Source organism: Diabrotica virgifera, chromosome 1 (assembly GCF_917563875.1).
Source record: "Diabrotica virgifera virgifera chromosome 1, PGI_DIABVI_V3a".
In the NCBI taxonomy this organism is placed as follows: domain Eukaryota; kingdom Metazoa; phylum Arthropoda; class Insecta; order Coleoptera; family Chrysomelidae; genus Diabrotica; species Diabrotica virgifera.
Genome location: NC_065443.1, coordinates 33,238,275 through 33,259,193, shown reverse-complemented (window position 1 = coordinate 33,259,193; position 20,919 = coordinate 33,238,275). Strand labels below are relative to the sequence as shown.

General features: G+C 34.5%; 1 protein-coding gene across 1 annotated transcript in view; it reads left to right on the top strand.

Moving 5' to 3' along the window:
* Positions 1-20,919, top strand: part of LOC126882762 (putative helicase mov-10-B.1) — a 190,047-nt gene that overhangs the window by 153,319 nt on the left and 15,809 nt on the right. Inside the window, exons 12-13 of the mRNA XM_050647766.1 lie at positions 5,411-5,690; positions 14,911-15,034. Of these exons, the coding sequence (XP_050503723.1) occupies positions 5,411-5,690; positions 14,911-15,034 (404 nt within the window). The remainder of the gene's footprint in view (positions 1-5,410; positions 5,691-14,910; positions 15,035-20,919) is intronic.

Genomic DNA, 20,919 nt, shown 5'->3' with positions numbered 1-20,919 from the left:
TGACGGACGAGGGTTTTTCAAAAGGTCAATCTGACTAACTTACCTACCGTTGATGTCTTCATCGTGGCAACTTTTATAAAAAGTAGTGAAAGCTATTCTATTGGAGAAATGCGAGGTGTCAAGGCAAATAAGTAAGAGTTATTAATAAGCATGTTTAAACCGTTTATAACAATAGTTTGGTACCATTATATTATAGTATACGGTTTACCCCGAGGGTTTGATCTACCTACCTCTAATCGAAGGATTTCGTATATCCTGGAAAAGATTACGGTGTAATTTGCATTATAATAAGGATTATATTTTATTGTAATGTTTATTAGTACCTACTGGAGCCTTTCATTATTGTGTTCAAAGCCTTCTGAGAAAAGATTATGGTGATTAGCAGACGTACCGATAGAACGTGTACATAGCCAACAAAATCCTTCTTTACAAAGTTAATAATACGCATAAATAAGAAGAATCATTGTAATTTTACAAGTTAATAATATCTTTATCATCTCAGCTTATACTTACACTGCATCCCTCGGTAGGCCGCAAGCTATAGTAGAAACCCGACTGTAGACCGCAAGCTATAGTAAAAACCCGACTGTAGACCGCATACTATAGTAGCACCAATACTTTTTAGTTACTCTTACTTTTATTACTAAAAGTTTTGTTTATTTTTAAGTTACTTGTTTCTTCTTTGTTCTTCAACACAAGAAACGACAAAAGTAATTTCATAAAAAAGAACTTTTTCATACAAGAGATAAAATGTTTATATTTTGCCTGTCACAGAAAAAATAATTTTTGCCACAAAGTAAAACAAGATATTTCAACTATATTATTTATCTATATGCAAACTGCATTAAATGCAATAGCCCACCCCAACGGATAAACGATACGAGTGGCCTGTGATGTCAGACCCCAGGTCTCGCTTTTGAAGTTGTACGGAAATTTTAGGCGCGGAACTTTGATTAGATGTTGTACGTACACTATTCATTGTTAAGACGTAATATTTTGAATATAACATTTTAAAACAGAAATTAACAATTTTATGCAAAAAAATTTTTAGTGCAAGTTCCCTATTATAGGGTTATTATTTTTCCTTTTTTTTATTTGAAGCGTATAAGTGCAAAACCAGACATTTGACATTTTCTTAAATATATGTAAACATTGATAGAGATTGATTTTCTGACCCTTTAGTCCATATACAGACATTTGAATGGGATTATTCACATTTTAAATTTAGCCTTAGATGCAAAAGCAGACATTTGTGTAAACTTGTTACGTGCTTAAGCACACATTTGCCTTTAAACCAATCCAAATCTTAGTCACGTGCCGTCGTGTTTGTGCTATTTTGTTGTTGGATTCGTATTTGGTTATCCTCGATCCTGGCATTTTCGTTTTCAACCATCTAAACGATTATTTAAAGAAAACAAGAAAGGGTGCGTTTATGTCACCATTTTATAAAAATTTACTTTCTGAGCCAAGAGCATCTACAAGAAAGGAAAAAATATTACTAAAATTCAGTTACAACCATGGAATCTAAGGGAGACGTTTAAAATCACATAATATAAAAAACATATCAACTTTGTTAACGAAACTTTTTGAGGTGCATTGGGCGGCTGATGAACGTCTTCATTTTTTCAGAAGTTCTTTGTAACTTCTTGTAAAATACTAACCAAGCGGAAGATCATGGTGGAGAAGACGAAAGAATGATTACTTCATCTGATACTGTAGATATTAACTTGTATATTTCATTCATAGTAGATTCTGACCAATAGAAAGATACAGAAATAAAAATTGCAGCGATTACGTTTTAATGATTTTAACTTCCAAACGTACAGTAAGATTTTTCATCACGTGTTTAATTATGTCCAATCGGACTATTATTACATCGGTAATTTTCTACTGTACAAAATTACAGTGGGAATTTTTTAAGAAGATTGTTTCTGTTTATTTGCAACCAGTTTACAAGTTGTGACAACTGTCAAATTTAAGAGAATATCCATAACAAACTTTTAGTTCTGCATCTAATGTCAAACTGTCACGAGGAGAACACAAATAGGCAAATTTAAGCGCTCGAGTTTACTTCGATAAGATTATTTCATGAATACAACTGTATTTATAAATAATTCTTCGTCAAATTCTAATATCTTCATCTAAATATTTGCTAAGCTGTGCCGCTCACTTTGATTTATTGGTATCAATGTCACTGAATGTTTTTATGCAAAAACTTGAATTTTATATGTAACTATTAAAAAATAACCTTACCAATATTACACGACAGTAAGAATAAATAAGAAAATAATGCTCCAATTTTTGTCAAACTAGTTGTCATTGGGCTATAGCCACTCGAGCCCTTCGGGTTTTTGTGTCTATTGCCAGACAAGTTTTCGAAAAATTGTGGCATTATTGTCAATTTATTCTCACTCTCTTGTGATATTAATGCCGATAATTTTTCACTCCCAGATACCCTTCGTTACTACGCAAAAATAAACACTCAGTGACATTAATGACAATTAATGTTTTACAACTTGTCACAGAGAACACCGAGAAACAGGTTTAGCAAATATTCTGGTGAAGATATCAATAAAATATTGATATCTTTAGATCACCATGATTCACTTTATAGTCAAAGTTGACCTAAGATGGTTGATTGAGGTTTTGGTAGGGTTTCACCATGTTCCCATAGGCTATATCCTTTAACATCGGCGTTTAGCCTGTTTATTATTATTTTTTAAATAATGTAAATTGAATTTTAAATTCAACCATTGTTTGGTTCCGGGGCTATTTAGCAAGTATGCACATTCACTGATGATGGACCGACAGGTCTGAAAACGTTCTGAATTGGACATATTTTATTCAATCCATTGGGATTTTTTAAGTTTTAATAAATATACCAATTTACATAGAAGTGGTTTTACTTCTTGTTAGAGTTTTTTAACTATATGGTATACAGCCAACCTAGGGAACTTCCCTTTTAGTCAATAAAATATTAGTTAAAATGATTTAAAAAGACACTTTGACATAATTTCACGACCCGCAGGGGAGTCAACTTTCAAAGTATCACTCGGGAAACAAATCGATAATTTTTAGAGCTCTAGTGAAATTCCTACTTATAATTTAGTTTTGTTTATATACTCATTAAAAGTATTATTTTCCAAATTTGGTTTTATATTATTACGACCGTTTTTTGTCAGTATCACACATGAGACCATTAATATTATAAGAAATACAAAATCAGTTGTGGTTCATTTAATTTAGATGCATCAGCAGACATGTGCAAGTTTCAAGTGCAAAACAAAACATGTAAAATTTTTAAATAAAAATGAGTCTAGGGGAAAAACAAGGAATGTCACGTATTCATTAATTTTGGTTGTCCTCGCCATGTGGTAGCAAAAACTGAGTACATACTATCAACTAGAACTAGGCTATCGATTCAGTACAATAAACAGAAAGACCAGTCTATATAAATTTTCTAAGAATTTGTATCCAGACGAAGGACCAGGATTGTCCGCACGCCACTAAACAAAAATAAGGGATGTTAGCAAGTTTTTTAATGCATTATTAATTAAATAAGTTAATATAGATTCATATTATATTAGGATTAAAGAATAAGAATTGCTAGAATTCTGCCAAGAATCTCCTAAGTAGTTTTTAGATATCATAAGAATTAAACGTTTATTGGTGTTTATCTCAATATGTATAAAATGTGACATTCCTTGTTTTCTCCCTGTACTCTTCAAATATCTTTTTACTAACAAGTCTAATTTTGTGTTGTGGGTACAGTAGTTTCGTAGATTACAACAAGGCTTTCGATAAAGTCCGCCACAAACAGCTAATGGACGTCCTCAAAGCAAAACAAATACAATACAATGACCTTCGAATTATAACAAATCTATATTATAAACAGCAAGCACACATACGCATTAACGAACACACATCAGAAGAGTTCGAAATTAAAAGAGGAGTGCGACAGGGATGTGTATTGTCACCACTACTATTCAATGCATACTCTGAAGAAATTATGAAAAGAGCTCTTGAGGGAGAAACAGCAGGACTAAAGGTAAATGGAACGCCAATTAACAACATTAGATATGCGGACGATACTATCATAATAGCAGACAACCTTAAAGACCTCCAAAAGCTAATGAACAAGATAGTTGAGTATGGAGAAGAATATGGATTATCAATAAACATCAAGAAAACTAAATTTATGAGGATATCAAAAACCCAAAATAATGATGAAAGCCTGACAATTAAAGGTAAAACTTTAGAACAAGTAGAAAACTATAACTATCTTGGCACAATAATTAATCACACAAACGATTACTCCAAAGAAATCAAAGTTCGAATAGAAAAAGCAAGAACAAACTTCAATAAAATGAGAAAGGTACTTTGTGCAAGAGAACTGAAATTAGACTTGAGAGTTAGGCTGGCAAGGTGTTACATTTTTTCGACTCTGCGTTACGGGATAGAAGCATGGACTCTTAACGCATCGACTACTAAAAAGTTGGAAGCATTTGAACTGTGGGTGTACAGAAGAATCCTGAAGATATCATGGACCGAGCATATAACAAACAACGAAGTCATGAGAAGAGTCGACAAAAGACTGGAAATATTGGAAACCATCAAGACACGAAAGCTGCAGTACCTGGGGCATGTTATGCGTAATGAGAGATACAACATACTTCAGTTGATTATACAGGGGAAAATCCAGGGCAAGAGAAGTGTAGGAAGGAGACGAATTTCGTGGTTGCGTAACTTGAGGGAACGGTACGGATGCACATCAACCGAACTGTTTAGAGCAGCAGCATCTAAGATTAGAATAGCCATGATGATTGCCAACCTCCGTCGCGGAGATGGCACGTGAAGAAGAAGAAGGTACAGTCGTAACTATTTCTATTAAAGATAGAAAATTTTTGTTAAAACGCATGTTCATTGGTGTCAAATTCCGATTTTGGTAGGCTTTTTTTTTGTTTTACTCAAAATAACTTCAACAACGCCAAATGTCTGGTTTTGGATTTATACGCTTCATTTATTATGATATGCTTTTCGTCTGATTCTGTATTTGTTAAATTTACCCCCAAGTATTTATATTCATTTGTTTGTTTTATGGAGTTATTATATTTATCTCTAGGTCTTCTGCACTATTTGCAATAACCATGTATTGCATTATACATATAATAATTAATATTTATACCCAAGCTCTCAAATTCTTCTTCTAGATTTTCATCATGTACACGATGTTGTCTTCTACTAAAATTATTTGATCATTGGCAAACAAAAAGGCTATGGATATAGTTGGCAATTTTACGTAAAACTTCGGGAAAAAGTAATTCCAATTTACTGCAAATAAATTCCAAAAACGATGTAATTATTATATTATTACGTTTTTATTACCTAAGGTATGTTGTTTTTTTTTTAGGTCAGTCAATGCTACAAAGACTTATTTTCAATCAATTATATTCTAAAAATGAAAACAATTCATTTGACGACCGTTGTGTTACCAAATTGGTAAAAAATTATAGATCTCACGAATCGATTCTTAAAACATCAAGTAGATTATTTTATAATAATGAGCTGATAGCAGCTGGCAACGAATATACGGATTTGTTCATCGGTTCAGAAAATCTAGTAAACCAGAAATTTCCAGTTATTTTTCACAACGTTGAAGGGGAAGACGTAAGAGATGAAACATCACCAAGGTAAGTATATACTTTTAACCAAAGTAAGTAAAAAGCAATAAATGGTATAGTATATGTAAGAAGTATAGTAGGACGGTCAGATTTGTAGTTTTGATAGTTCTACTTTAAGCTATAGTGCGGCGGCTGGGTTTTTCTGGTAATTAATCCTTCTTCAGTATTTTTTTGCGTCACTATTATCATCCAATTCAATAATTTTATTTTCTCCATTAACGTAGAAGTGTCGTATCTTCTTATATTATTCTTCAACTTTGACCACTTTGGCGATTCTTTTTTGCCAGTAGACTTTGGTAATAAATTAGTTCTTTAGTAATTAGTAGACGTCTCAATATAATGTTCCATACTTTTTGGTACACGGGGGCGTATAATTTATTACATTGCTTCGTGTGTAGAACTTCAATAAGTCGATTTTTTGTGTAAAAATCTTCGAAATACAAATCATTTTCCATTAAAATGCTTTGCCGTTCAGCTTTTCTGAAGATGTAGTTGGTATCTTAGTGAGCTGTCGAAAACTATTGGAAGGGTTGTCAAGCACTATTACACTGTTTGGCTTTAAGATTGGGATCAGGAGTTTTCAATCTAATCTTCAAAAATTACTACAATGAAATACAAACTCGGCACAAAAAACTGTATATTTTACTGGATTAAGAACAAGTGTGTATAAGTACTATAGTACATATCAAGATATTTTAGAAAACCTTATCTTAATCCTATTACAAAGTCATTTGTATTTGAATGGTATCATTAAATTTCGAGAGGTGAGCATACTGAATAGCAGGTATAATAATTAAAAGTACAATAGATTAAAACTTGAATTGAATTTCTACCTGGGCCGAAAACTTAACCACACCATTCAAACTTAAAATAAATAATAAGTATAATATACTATATATATATTATATATATATAAAGGGTTGTCTAGAGCTAATGCCGTTTCCCTTCCGTCAGCCAGGACTTCCATTTTTTTCGATCTTCCCAGTCTCCGTCTTCCAATCCTTTCTTAGACATGGCTTCGTCGACTTCATTTTCCAAGATCTTCTAGGTCGTCCTCTTCTTCTCGTTCCTCTTGGGCTCCATTCTGCAACCTTGTTTATCCAAGTGTTTTCTGCTCTGCGTACGTGGCCGTACCATTTCAGTCTTCTCTCGTCTATATATTGCAGGGCATCTTTTTCCACTTGCATTCTTCTCCTTATCTCCTCATTTGTTATTCTGTCTTTTCTGGTGAGACCACAGCATCTTCTCCAGTATTCCATTTCGGTTGCCAGAATGCTTTTTTGGGTTTTTTTGTTTATGACCCAAATTTCTGCGGCATATGTCATGATGCTTCTTACTATTGTTTGGTATATCATTCTTTTTGTTTTTCCCTTGATGTTTTTATTCCAGATTACATTATGGAGTTGTCTGATGCAAGATCTTGTTTGTCCCAATCTACTTTTTATTTCTGCTTCTGTTGTTCCGCTTTTCGACATTATAAAGCCCAAATATTTAAAATTCTTCGTTCCTTTTATTTCAACTTGTTCTTCTACTTCTAAGTTTTTTACGTCTTCTTCCGATATTACTAAGTATTCCGTTTTCTTCATATTTATTTCCAGGCCCACCTTTTTGTATTCCTCTTTTAGTTTTCTTACCATGTAACTGATATCCTCTTCATCTTGAGCCATCACCACCTGATCGTCTGCGAAACACAATGTGTAGAGATAATCGTCCCTTATCGGTATTCCCATACCCCTACACTTTGTCTTCCAAGTTTTTAGTGCGTGTTCTAAAAATATTTTAAATAGAGTCGGTGACGTTGGGCATCCCTGTAGTAATCCTTTTGTTGTTTTGAAGTTAGCAACTACCTTGTTTCCGATTTTTATATTTACTTCATTTCCACTGTACATGTTTTTGATTGCTTGTGTTAGGTTAGGTGGTATCCCTATTTTAGTCATTGCTTTGTACAGTTCTTTCCTTGGCACGGTGTCGTATGCCTTCCTAAGGTCTATAAACGCCATGTGTACATCTTTGTTCTTAGCTCTTTTTTTCTCTATTGTCTGTTGTATTGTATGGATATGATCTAGACATGATTTCCCTGATAAATAATAAGTAATAAGCTTAAAATTAAGGTTTACAAAAATATATTGATCGGTACTATACAACGAGCACCAAAAATACTATGCCTATGTAATTAAGGTGCGTATCTACTTTTACTATACTGCAAAAACGGACACGCTACAAACTGTACGCAACTAACAAGCGCATTTTTTTGTAATTGGAACCTATGTGCAATTTTTTATTCCGCATACCAATACACATTGTGTTTTAGTGTAAGAAAATTATTTTTTTTTTAAGTTATACTTCTTTACGATCGAGAGTGAAATTTTATAATACCGGGCGCATGCGCACACAGACAGTATGCAGTTCATTGCTAGTATTTCAAGATATGTATGTATCAGCGCTGTCAGCGTAAATATGTCATTAAAAGGATATATTAGTGTTTTTAGTAAATGTATTATTTATTATAATTTTTGTGTCTTTGGATTTGTCTTCCTCGGGAATAAGATATTTTATAATAATAGTAAGTATATTTAAAGTATTTTTGTATACTTCACTTGGTCTATTAAATTTGTCAGTATGTATGAGAAATCTTGTAACCTATCAAATCGAAGAGAATATAGCTCAGTAGGAGAGCGTGTGACCGGAGATCGAGAGGTCCCGGGTTCAAATCCCGGACGATTCATATATTTTTTTTATTTTTGGTATCGTTTTAATAAAACTTTTTTAAAAGTGGTAGGTAAGAAAGTTAGTTTAATATTTAAATAAAATACAAATAACCTGTTAAGTATATTTATTTCTTTGAAATTATATAATAGAAGTATAACTTCTTACGTGCGTACAAAGTACACACACACATTCTTTTTTTTTATTTATAATTTTACACTTGTGCTTTTGTATGTTAACGAATACGGAAAGAACAAAATTAAAAACGTAATACGAACATGGTAAATTTCACTATTATTCCACATGTGATTAAAGATATTAAGCAGGGTTTGTTTCGCCGTTTCTGGAAGATTTTTTAGAAAAATAGGAGGGATGTCATCGGGGCCAGAAGAACTGTCTTTTAGTGATGAGAGAGATTCCTCCATTTTTTCTTTTGTCAGTGGCTTGTTTAGGGAATCAAGGTTTTCCAGCTCTTGGATTCCGTAGGGAGAGCAATGTTATTATTGGTTATATTTCTGTTTATGGTAAGCTTATGATAATAGTCTGCGAATGCTTCACCTATTTCTTTTGTTTGGTTTATTCGTTTGCCGTCATAATCTAATGCTTTAATGACATGGTTAGTTTTGTTTCCATAAATACCTTGTATCTTCCTCCATGCCGATGATATTGAAGTGTTTCTGTTAATGCTTCCGACGCACTTCTCCCGTGACTCTTTTTTACTTTTGTTGGTAATATATCTTGCTTTTGCCCTATGTTTTTTGTATTCAATTATACATGTTGCGGCTTTTTCCCTCCTACATCTATTTAGAGCAGATTTGCTGTTTTGTTTAGCGTTGGCGCATTCGTCATTCCACCAAGGCACAGGTTTAAATTTCTTGATATGCTTTGTTTTCCCTATTGAAAATGCAGCGGCTTTTATTATTATTTAGTTAAGTTGAGTTACTGCTGTATTTGCGTCCTTCACATCATTAATTTTGTATATGTTATTTTCAATGATTTTTGAGAAAGAGCTCCAGTCGGCTTTCTTTATTTTCCATTTGTGATAGACGCAGTCTCCGTTTCATATTTTGTCTTTTATATTTGAATTCGTTAATTTTATGGGAAGGTGGTCACTGCCTAGTAAGTCATCCATTACTGTCCATTGTAGGTAAGGACTAATAGTTGGGCTACATAATGAAATATCGATGCTAGAAGAATTGCCAGTGACTATATTGAATCTAGTATTGCTGCCATCATTCAGTAGACTTATGTTCATGGTGTTGAATATGTTTGATAGAATGCGTCCCTTCTGTCAGTTTCCTGAGAACCCTAGGAGTAATTGTGGACATTAAAATATCCTAGAAGAATGAAAGGTGTTGGAAGTTGATTAATTAGAGATTATAGTTCATCCCCAATGAAATATTTATCAGGAGGAATGTATATGTTGCAGATGGTGTAATTTAGTTGTGCTTTAATTTTTACGACTATCGCTTCTAGGTTTGGTATTTATTCTAAGTTGTGTTGCTTGTAGATTCTTTGAAACGTAAATTGCTACGCCGCCACTCGCAACTTGTACATTTCGGTTTGTAACGAACTCATTATATCCCATCATTTTGTGAACATTTTCGTCTCGGAAATGAGTTTTTTGTAAAAACAATATATGTCCAGAGAATGGAGGGCTATGATATGCTGTAGCATATTTAAACGGGTATAGTACCCATTTAAGTTCCACTGAAGTAATGACTCGAATGTATTTATTGGGTCTCTTGAGATGGGTTTGAGGTATCAGATTGGGTATCACTTAAATCTTGGGATTGCTTTAGTAATTGGTTTTCTAGCCTTGTGACACGAGTTGTTAGCTTCGTAGTGTTTGCGTGGGGATGAAGTTCTTTTAACATTATTAATTTTGGAATATATTCTGTAAAGCCTTCAGCAATGCTAAGAACATCCCTCGACCCGTATGTATTTTCTAGGAGCTGTTTAAACTGACGGCTGTTGATTATAAGGGGAGAAGAATGGGAGTCGATATAGTTTATAATGGATTCAGTAAGTTCTTTTTCTGGATCTGATGTATTAGATTTGGGTTTTTTGTTTTTCTGAACGACTGTTTGGGGAAGAGAGAAGGTAGAAGTATTGGGTGGCATTTGTTCTTCTGGAGTATCTGGAGTCATATCTTCAGCTGTTCGTTTTGTTGCGGATGAAGTTGTTGAATTAATAGTTTTTTCCGAGGTTGGGATATTTTTAGATTGAGCAGTGCGATCTGGATTTGTTACCACATTGGATGTGATTAAAGCCGTATTGGCGAGTTTTGCAGAATTTTCTACTACTGAGGAACTTTCGGGTAGAATATTATTTATTGTGTGAGAATTTAAGTCATTAGGAAATGTTTCTTCAGGTTGAGATATTGGCGAGATTTAAACATTATGTGTGGGTTGTGGTGATTGTTCTGTATTTGGGTTAATATTACCAGAAGGGCATTGGGATGCAACATGACCAGATAGTTTGCAAGTGAAGCAGCGTTGCCTGTCTAGGGCTAAAAAGATTCGATATGATAGATTCTCATGTGTTATTTCTAAGAATATCGAAGAAGCGATATACACCTGTCTTCTGAAGCTGAGTATGTGTTGGTATTCTGGATTTGATGCGCCTATTCTAAGAAAGTTTATTGAAGCAACTAATTTTAATCCAATATTTTCCAGTAAGGTTACAAGAGATTGATGTGGGATCGTTGGGCTTACATTCGATAATACTAGTCTGTCCGCTGGTGAAATCAGACGTCTTGCTTTGATAATTTCATTATTTACAACTATTTGACTATAATTAGTTAAAAACTCATCAACCAGTGATTTATTGTTAAAAACTCATCAACCAGTGATTTATTGGTTAGATAAACTCATATTCTGTTGTGTGAAATTCTGCTACAGAAAATGATGATTTTTTGGTTTTACCAGAGGTCCCAATTGGAGAAGATAATCTTGAAATTTTGCTCCCTGAATGGAGCCGAAGATAATTGCTTGGTCCTTGTTAGGATACTTGTAGATATTTTGTGAGACAGTGCTTGCATAAGATGCGTTGGATGTACTCATATTATTTAAATTGGTTATCTGGTTGAGTGTTGGTGGATAAAGATTGATTTGTAAATGTTGGTTGTGACATTATATTTAAAATATTCAAATTTGCTAAGTTATTTTGTTGAATATAATTATTGTCCAAAACATTTTTCTCAGGCCGATCCTGCCTTTTTGTTAAAAATTCACTAATGGCCAGGCGAGTTTTTGCCAGCTAATCAATTTTCAACCGTGTGGATCTGAATTTTTAACGTTGTTCTGAAGCTATTTCCTTGTGGCATTTTTATAATAAACTATTTTTAATGGGAATAAGCCACACAGTTTTACCAAAAAAATGATTTTATTAACGTTTCGAAGCCCAAATCGGGTTTCGTTGTCAAAATACAAAATACTATTAAAATAAACAAAAATGTTGTTGCTAAGTAAACAAATTCTTCTAATAATTTATTTAATCTGACTCATTTATATTGGCAATTCAGACGTATATTATACATTTTAAAGTAGAAGACTTTAAAATGATATCGCCAATATTCATGAGTTGCGTTCCTGGGACGACTTTACTAAAAGATAGTTCATTCGATTACATGAAATCAATCCCAACTAAAGAATATCCGTCACAAAAAAATCATAGCATGTGATCTGTCTTTAAAAAGACAATGAAATGCAACGATGACGGTAAAATTCTCGCGTTATAGATTCCATAGTAAATCACGAGGGAAAACCAGGAAAAAACCTCTTGATACTATCCCGACGTCGTAAGTATTTAGTCTTACATTTAATTTACCTTTAAAATACTAATACCAAATTCTGACTTTAATATGTTTAAATTATAAATAATATTAATAATACATAGATATACAATAAGTAATACTAAAATATAAAATTTTTTACTTAGCAACAACATTTTTGTTTATTTTAGTAGTATTTTGTATTTTGACAACAAAACCCGATTTGGGCTTCGAAACGTTAACAAAATCATTTTTTTTTGGTAAAATTGTGGCTTATTCCCATTAAAAATAGTTTATTATGAATTTTTAACCTCAATCTGCCTAACAAAAGTTGTCTGGATGCAGTTATTATTGAAAATTTTACTCACAGTGGTGTTCTTGGTGTTTTATGTCACTGCACTATTAAAACTTAGCTATTAAAAGGCTTTAATTTAGCGGCAATTTGTTTAAATCGACTGTAAATTATAAACGTGTGTTTATTACAAAACAGGTCTCACAGACAAGTCCGTTCTTCAGTTTTACTATTGCTCTTTTATATTCTTTCCATTTAATACCATCTCGATCATTAGTTTCAGCACTAATATTTATGAAATCCTCGATAATTTCCTCTTTTTTACCGTTGAATTCACAAAGTACTGTTGTCATCTACTAATAATTTGTGTGGTAGAGAACAACCGCCTTCATCCTTAATATCTCAAATGCGTCTTGTATTGCTTGAGACTTTTAGTCGTTCTAAATAGTAGTTGGCTTGTTCTCATTTCAAAAATCTGAATACATTAACTAAATATATAATTGTTAAATATTTTCTTCCAACTTTTTCACTTAAGACTCAGTTGTAATTCAAATTAGCCTGTATAATTCCCAAGTGCGACAAACTTTTAATTAGTTTTTGATTTAAAAACAACATTCTTCAGATTCATTTATTGTTTGGGCCGTGGCGAAAATTTACAAATTGTATAATCCACTGCGGTAGCTCAAGTCAAAAAACTTTGTGAATTTTTAAATCTGTCTTTAGAGTTATACGGTTATACAATGATGCTGATAAAATTACTACTATTTACTCTTCTTTGAACGCCTACTCTTTTTTATACAGCTAGTTATTTATTACTTTGTTTTTTGATTAACCCAGATATTCCTAAAACTTTTTATATTTGTAATTTTTTTTTTCAAAATTATGCGTTATTTATATAAGGTAAAAAAACATACACTCACGGACAAAAATATTGCATATTCTGAAATTAACGTGCGAAATGAAATTTTTTTGTGCTGCCGCCAGTGTCATAAATAGGATTTCTTTTCCGAATGTGATGTTTAATGTACTATAATCGGATTTAAATTTGATATGGGCTATATGATGGCCAACATAATTTTTCAATTAATCTTATCTAGGTAAGTATTCACTATTTCACGGACATGACCTGCGTTAAGGTGCATTAACACGAATTTGTTATCCAATATGGCTGGAAAATGGCGAAACATGATCTTCTAAAATATTTTTAATATACATATTAGCTGTCATTCGCCCAATCACCTCCACAAGTTCGGTATCTCCTTCCTTTCGAAGAAATACCACTCCATATCACTATGCCGCCACCACCAAAATTAACGCTGTGTATGAGGTTACATCTGGCATACCGTTCATCATATGGAAGCAAGATTGACAAAACTTCGTCTACAGAAAAGTTGGCGAACAGTATGTCAGTTGTAACCTCATAAAGGGCGTTAGTTTTGGTGGTGGCGGCATACCAAATGGCATACCAAACACGTGGAGGTAATTAGGCGAATGCCAACTAACATGTACATTGAAAACATTTTAGAAGATCATGTTTTGCCACAGTACCGGTGCTAGAGTATCAGATGCCCTCATGCAAAACTAGCACAGCCCCCCCCCCCCACACACACATATATATTTGTACAATCGCAGCCTCGGGGGATATGTGTGTTCTAATAGAACATTGGAACCCACATGTCTGAAGATCAAACCGGTCGCACTCCGTAATGGTGTGAAACCTATCTGACCTCCAAGCTATACCACCACGACTTGTGTACAAGTCGCACTACCTCCCCATCGCAGTACATAACGAGTAAGGAGGCTTTGTACTGAACTTTAACTTGGATGCCCTGGATAATGGGACATCTTCTGTGTTACTTTATGTGGTTAAGCCACCTGATTTTAGGGATAGCTAGAACTTCTTTTATCCCTATTAATGACTTGACTTTGGACTTGTGTCCTAAAAATGTGTGTTCCTGACTGTGCGCGTGTCTCGATGTCTGGACTGTGTGTGCTCGCTCACTCAACCGTCGAATTGGCAAAATAAATTTTGTTCTCCTCGACGACTGAGCGCCCGAAAGGTGTGGCCATCGAGCTCACGTCTATCGGTACGTCACCTTGATGCTCAACTTCCGCGAGTATGGTCCATTTGACCAGTGTTTTTTATCGACAGTTTTTTACCTTTTGCCATCTATTGGCATTTCTCGAAAGCTGTAGAACGAGCGCTGACATGAACGAGCAATGAGAAATGCAATCCCGACAAAACCGTAGATCACCGGTGAACCTGGTTCAACTGAACCATAGATTACCGCAGGTATGAGAAATCGACCCTTAGAAATTCTTGAGTATTGTCGATCTTTGAAAGTATTAGATTCTGCCCATCACTAATACCTATGTATGTTATATTTGCTAGTGAATTTAAAACACTTTTAATTAATAATAATTATTTTTAACAAACCTTTTTAATTTATTTTTAGTTTCTTTAACGTTCAAGAAATTGAACAGACTGTTGAATACGTTTCAAAACTACTATCGACTAAAGCTAAGGGGGTGGCTATTAAGCAAGATCACATCGGTGTTATCACCCCTTACAGGAAACAGGTAATAATATTTATTTTCTCACATACATACTTTAAGTGTACTCCAATGGATCTTATTTCCGTGCAACTTATAATTATTATTATTGAAATTTATAGCAAATATCGAGTTTTTAAGTTTAAAATGTTAACTTGTACAATTCTAGTTCTTTTAATAATAATTAAATGGTTATGGCTATTAATTGTCGTGGCATTAGGCTAAATAAAATAAATAATAATTAAAGATATTATTCCAATAGCAAAATATCACATACATTAACCCGGTGGCGCCCAAAATCCCGACAGCCAAAATCCCGACAGGCCAAAATTCCGACATGCGACAATCCTCGCATAAGCAAAAATCCCGACCACTACATTTTTAATATTTATTGTTTCCTTTTCAAGTGCAAGGCCAAATCATATTATACAGTATTGAAATTGAAAAATGAATTACTTAATAACAAGTACGGGTACTAATTATTATGTATTTTACAAGGAAAAATCATTCATAACACTTCATTCTATAATATAAAAGCTATACTTACTGAAATGGAAGGTTGTTAGTGACATGATAATATCTATCATATGAAAGTAAACTTGAATTCAGGATTTGATTATACATATATTATTGGACTATATATGGTAAAAAAAAATTTAATTCATATTAGTATAGTATAGTTGATCCAATTTATTTAGCGTATGGCTTAAGTATATCACAGAATATATTTAGATTTATGCATTATACAATGCATCACAAACAGATGTCCAATTTTTTTTTATATATTCGATTGACCCTCCGGTTGCCATTACAAAGTCTATAGGGTCGCCTGTGTATGCTCTGCGTGGGCAGTCCTGAACAATGTGACTGATCGTCTGTCTTGCAGCGCCGCAGTCACAAGAAGGCGAGGGGAGTTTACCCCATCTGTGGAGGGAGTCGGCGCATCTTCCACAGTTTGTTCGAATTCGATTAAGGGCTGCCCAAATCTTACGGGGACGTTCAAATTCGCCAGGTTTCCCTATGATGTCCGGTAGACTATGGTAATGCGGATCTGTCCTACTTTCCCAATCTTCTCTCCATCGGGTATTTAAGTCAAAGTTGGATTGCTGCAGCGCTTGAGCAGATTGTAGAGGGGGTAACCTGGATCGGAGACGGTTTCCAAGAATATCGGGGATGTCGTTGTGGACTAGAAGCTGGCGACTGTCCATTATTTTGTTATATTCTTTAACCAATGCATGTTCGCGGCGTAGGTTGGGTGGTGCTATATTACTAAGGGTAGGTAGTCACATTGTAGGGGTGGGCTTAATTGTGCCTGTTATCATACGCATAGTACGGTTTAGTTGGGTGTCGACCAGGTGGGTATGCCTGCTATTTAGCCACACTGGAGCACAGTATTCTGCCACCGGATATATCAGGCCAAGAGCAGAGGATCTTAATGTTGATGCTGTGGACCCCCATGTAGTGCCGCAGAGTTTCTGTATTATATTGTTGCGTGTTTTCAATTTTGCTGCTGTTTTCGTCAGGTGTTCTCTGAATGTGAGCGTTCTGTCTAGAGTAACCCCAAGGCATTTCGGGTATTTATTGTGTTTTAACAGCTTGTTATTAAAATACACTCGCAATTCTCTGTTTGCCAACTTGTTGTTTAGATGAAAAGCTGATATTTCAGTTTTTGTAGTACTTGGCTGTAGTCTCCATTTCTTAAGGTATTCGCTGAGGATGGATAAGTCATTGGTGAGAGTGATTTCTGTAGTTTCTAAAGATTGGTGGCTTGTTGCAAGGGTCCAGTCGTCAGCATATCCAAACTTCCGAGATTCGGTTTCAGTCATGTCAGCAATATAGAGGCTGAAAAGTAAAGGGGCAAGGACAGAACCCTGTGGAAGACCATTGTTAAGTTTCATCTGTCTACTCGTCTCCTTTCCCATTATAACCTGGAAGGCTCTGTTGGTCAGCATGTTGTCAATGAGGTTAATTATCTTTCTGCAGGGGATAATGCGGGCCAGTTTATATATTAATCCCTGTCTCCAAACAGTATCATATGCTGCTGTTAGATCTATAAATACTGTTGCTGTCTTTTGTTTCTTTTGAAAACTAGCTTCTATAAAAGTTGTTAATGACAGCACTTGGTCCGTACAGCTTCGATGAGGGCGGAAGCCAGCTTGTTCAATGGGGACATTTTCTAGTATCCTGTGACTAATTCTGTTGAGGAGAAGCTTTTCTAATAGTTTATATACCATGCTGAGTAGAGCTATGGGGCGGTAGTTTTCTGGCTTATCGTTTGATTTGCCCGGTTTCGGAATTGCAATTATCTTTGTTCGCTTAAGTGAGAAAGGAATGTTACCTGACTGAAGTATATCATTAAAGAACATTGCAAGCCACTGTTTCGTGTATGCACCACTGTGTATCAAGAACTCTGGATGGATACCATCAAAGCCAGGTGCTTTACCTGATTTCATTTCTTTCAGCGCATGTGTGATTTCAGAAATAAGTATTCTTGCTGAATATTCGGAGTTCGTTCTGTTCATTTGTTTTAATGCCCTTAAGTCTCTTTTCACGTTGGTAGTATGTGTTCGATCTCGTGGAGCTCTGGATAGAGATACTATATGGGAGGCAACCTTGTTAGGAGACATTTTAGACTCTCTGGATTCCAGCTGGTTAACTCCTCCAATTTCCCGCAACAAGGACCATGCCTGCCGGCTTGATTTTTTGAAGTCAAGGTTTTCGACAGTCTTTATCCATTTTTGGCGTCTAGCTGTATCGATGTTGTGTAAAAGCTCATCGGCTATTTCTCGGTCACCACTTTCGAGAAACTTCGTGTATAAGTCTTCACATGTTTCAGTCCATCCAGGCACATATTCTTTGCGATACCCCCTAGGGATGGTTTTATTGGCAGTGCTTATTACTGCGCCCACAAACCTCTCATAATGTTTGCTGGTTGGAGGGACCCAGCTGAAGGTCCGGTCTAGTTGTTCAGAGAACTTCTTCCAGTTTGCTTTTCTAAGATTCCACCTGGGTCGAGGATATGATCTAATTATTGGAATTGATATTCCGATGGTGATAAGCACCGGACGATGTTGAGTATGTGGGAAGTCTGCAAGGACACTTCTCGCAGTTGTTAGTGGTCTGTCATTGGTATCTTTTGAGACAAAACATAGGTCTGGGTTATATTCTTTTCTCCATGCAGCTGATTTAAATGTTCCTCTGTCTTTGGCATCAAAAACTAGGTATGTGTTTTGCTCTTCGGACCATTCTACTAGTGCCTCCCCATTTTCATCATTCGTGGTGTACTTCCACATTTCGTGGTGGCTGTTGAAGTCGCCGATGTATATAGTAGGATGTGGATGAGTCTTTAGCACTTCTGGGTTCCATGTAGTGGCTGGAGGTTTGTATATGTTAACTACGGTAATATCTCCAATCTTGGTGACTACTTCATGTATATTATTTTCATTGGAAGCAGAAAGTAGGAAACCATTTTCTATATTGCAGCGAATGTAGGTTGCGACGCCGTAATGTTTATCATAGGTGGCTCCCAGTAAATCGTAGCCAGGTATCTTTCCCCTTAAATCAAGCTGGACTTTGTCTTCAGTATGGGTCCCTTGTATGGCAACCAGGTCAATGTCGTTATCGTGTAGGATTTTTTGCAACACTTGGCATTTTGCCTGGCTTATGCCCTCGATGTTAAGGTGACAGACTCGGATACACGGTCCGAGATCTCTAGTCAGTTGGTTCTGAGAAGAACCTTTATTTGTTCCCATCGTATGTTTACGTATAGATAAGATTTCTGTTTGTGATCTGTGATGTTGGCAGGATATTGTTTTTGTTTTTCGTTCGTCTGCCGCCAAATTTTTGCTAGTTCATTAAGCGTTACCCAGGGTACACCACATGGAGGCGAACTAGCATTACACCCCACACCCCACCCCAGTTGATCCAAAAGATGGCATAACCCAGACATCCAAAGTGAAAGTTATCCTTCAACACCAAATTGTTCTATATGGTCCACACAATGTCCAGAAAAAAGTCACACCATTTTGAGCGTCGGGTTTTGGGGGGAGAGGGGGAGAAATCGGTAAATTCGTAGTTTTTTAAGTTTTTCGCCAATATTTCTAAAACTATGCGGTTTAGCATGAACAACCTTCTATACAAAATTGTTCTATATTAAATTTGAAATAAAAAAGGCCCTATGCATAATCTTCCTAAAATGAATGGTTCCAAAGTTACGGAGGTAGTATAGTATAACTGGTCCAAAAAAAGGCCTAACCCAAACATCCAAAGTAAAAGTTTTCCTCCAACACCAAAATGTTCTATACGGTCCACAAATTGTTCAGTAAAAAGTTACACCATTTTGAGCGTCCGGTTTGGGAGGGAGATGGGAGAGAAGCCGGTAAATTAGTAGTTTTTTTACGTTTTTCGTCAATATTTCTAAAACTATGCTTTAGCGTAAGGAATTTTCTATAGAAAAATGTTCTACATAAAATTTAAAACAAAAAAGGTTCTAAAGGTCCTGCCCGGACTATTCATCTATTATCATCTCCTATTAACCACATAAAGACCTGCTCAATAGGTATCTCAATCACCGGGGTCAAACTTTAAAGAAACATTCTGTTGACAATCATGTTATATGTATATGATCAAACTGATCACAAAACATTAACTGAAAAACTTTGTTAATGCCTTTCTCCTCGAACTTTTTTCTTGTTAGGATAATTAACATTTTTAATATTATAATAAAACATATTATATCAAAGCGATTTTTATTATAATTCACTATTATTTTGTTATAGGTACCTTTTATTCCGGCAAGCAGATTTCCCACTTATATGTTTATTATTTATGTATCTCCGTATATTATTTTAAATATAAATTAAGTATTTAATATCTGATTAATTAATTCCCAAATCACAGATATATCAAAAGATATATTGTATTTAGTAAAACTTTAAGGTCTTTGGTAGTGTATATTCTAAATACATCACCCTCGTCAGTGTCATAAATTTTCTTCTCTTTTACCCATGTACCTCTAATAGTTGTACAAGAAATTATAATTTTCGACTAATGAAACGCATAAAACATAAAACCCACATCTACATGATTTATAGTTCTTCGAGTTTAGTTGCTTCTGTCTGTGAAATAGGGATTAATAGGAAACGTCTGGAGTTGAGAACTTTTAATCAAAAAATGCTTTTAAAAACGTCATAAAAGTGGAAAGCTGAAATAATAATCTTTTTTAACTTAACGTAGCAGAAATATTTGAAACATTCACTACTCTCATGAATTTCAATATACATACAATGTGTACAGAAAGTAGCTTAAGTCGATGGTCTCCTAGCGGAACTACTTATATGAAGACACAGTAGGTACTGGCAAATTATGGCGAAAAAGACAGAATAATGCATACCTACTCAAGGAAGGAGATATATTTGAATCCTCTAACCTCAGATGAATTACGATTCTAAGTATATCGTATAAAATATACTGCGAGGCATAAGTTAGGGATATAGAAAATTATGTTTATTTTGAAAAGTTGGAGTATGTATAAGTAGCAATGTTAATTTTCACACACGATTTGAATTTAATATTCACTTTTGTAACTAATTAAAAACAATTCATGTTTTCTAGCAAGTGTTTATTTTTGGATCTTACAGGAGACTAACTTTGCCATATGGCAACATACTATTTTGAGAAAAATAGATAACAAACGTAATTATTTCTTGTTGTTTTAAGCATTACTAATAATTTACTTTAATAATTTGTTTAAAATTATTCTAATTTAAAAAAATTTTAAAACCCGTCCTTGATGGGTTAAAAAGTAAAACCGCCTAGTTTCTTTGTTATTACAGATATCCAAGAAATTAAAAAAATAAAATGTTCACAGAATATATGACTACAACATAGTATCGATTTATATCCACCTTTGT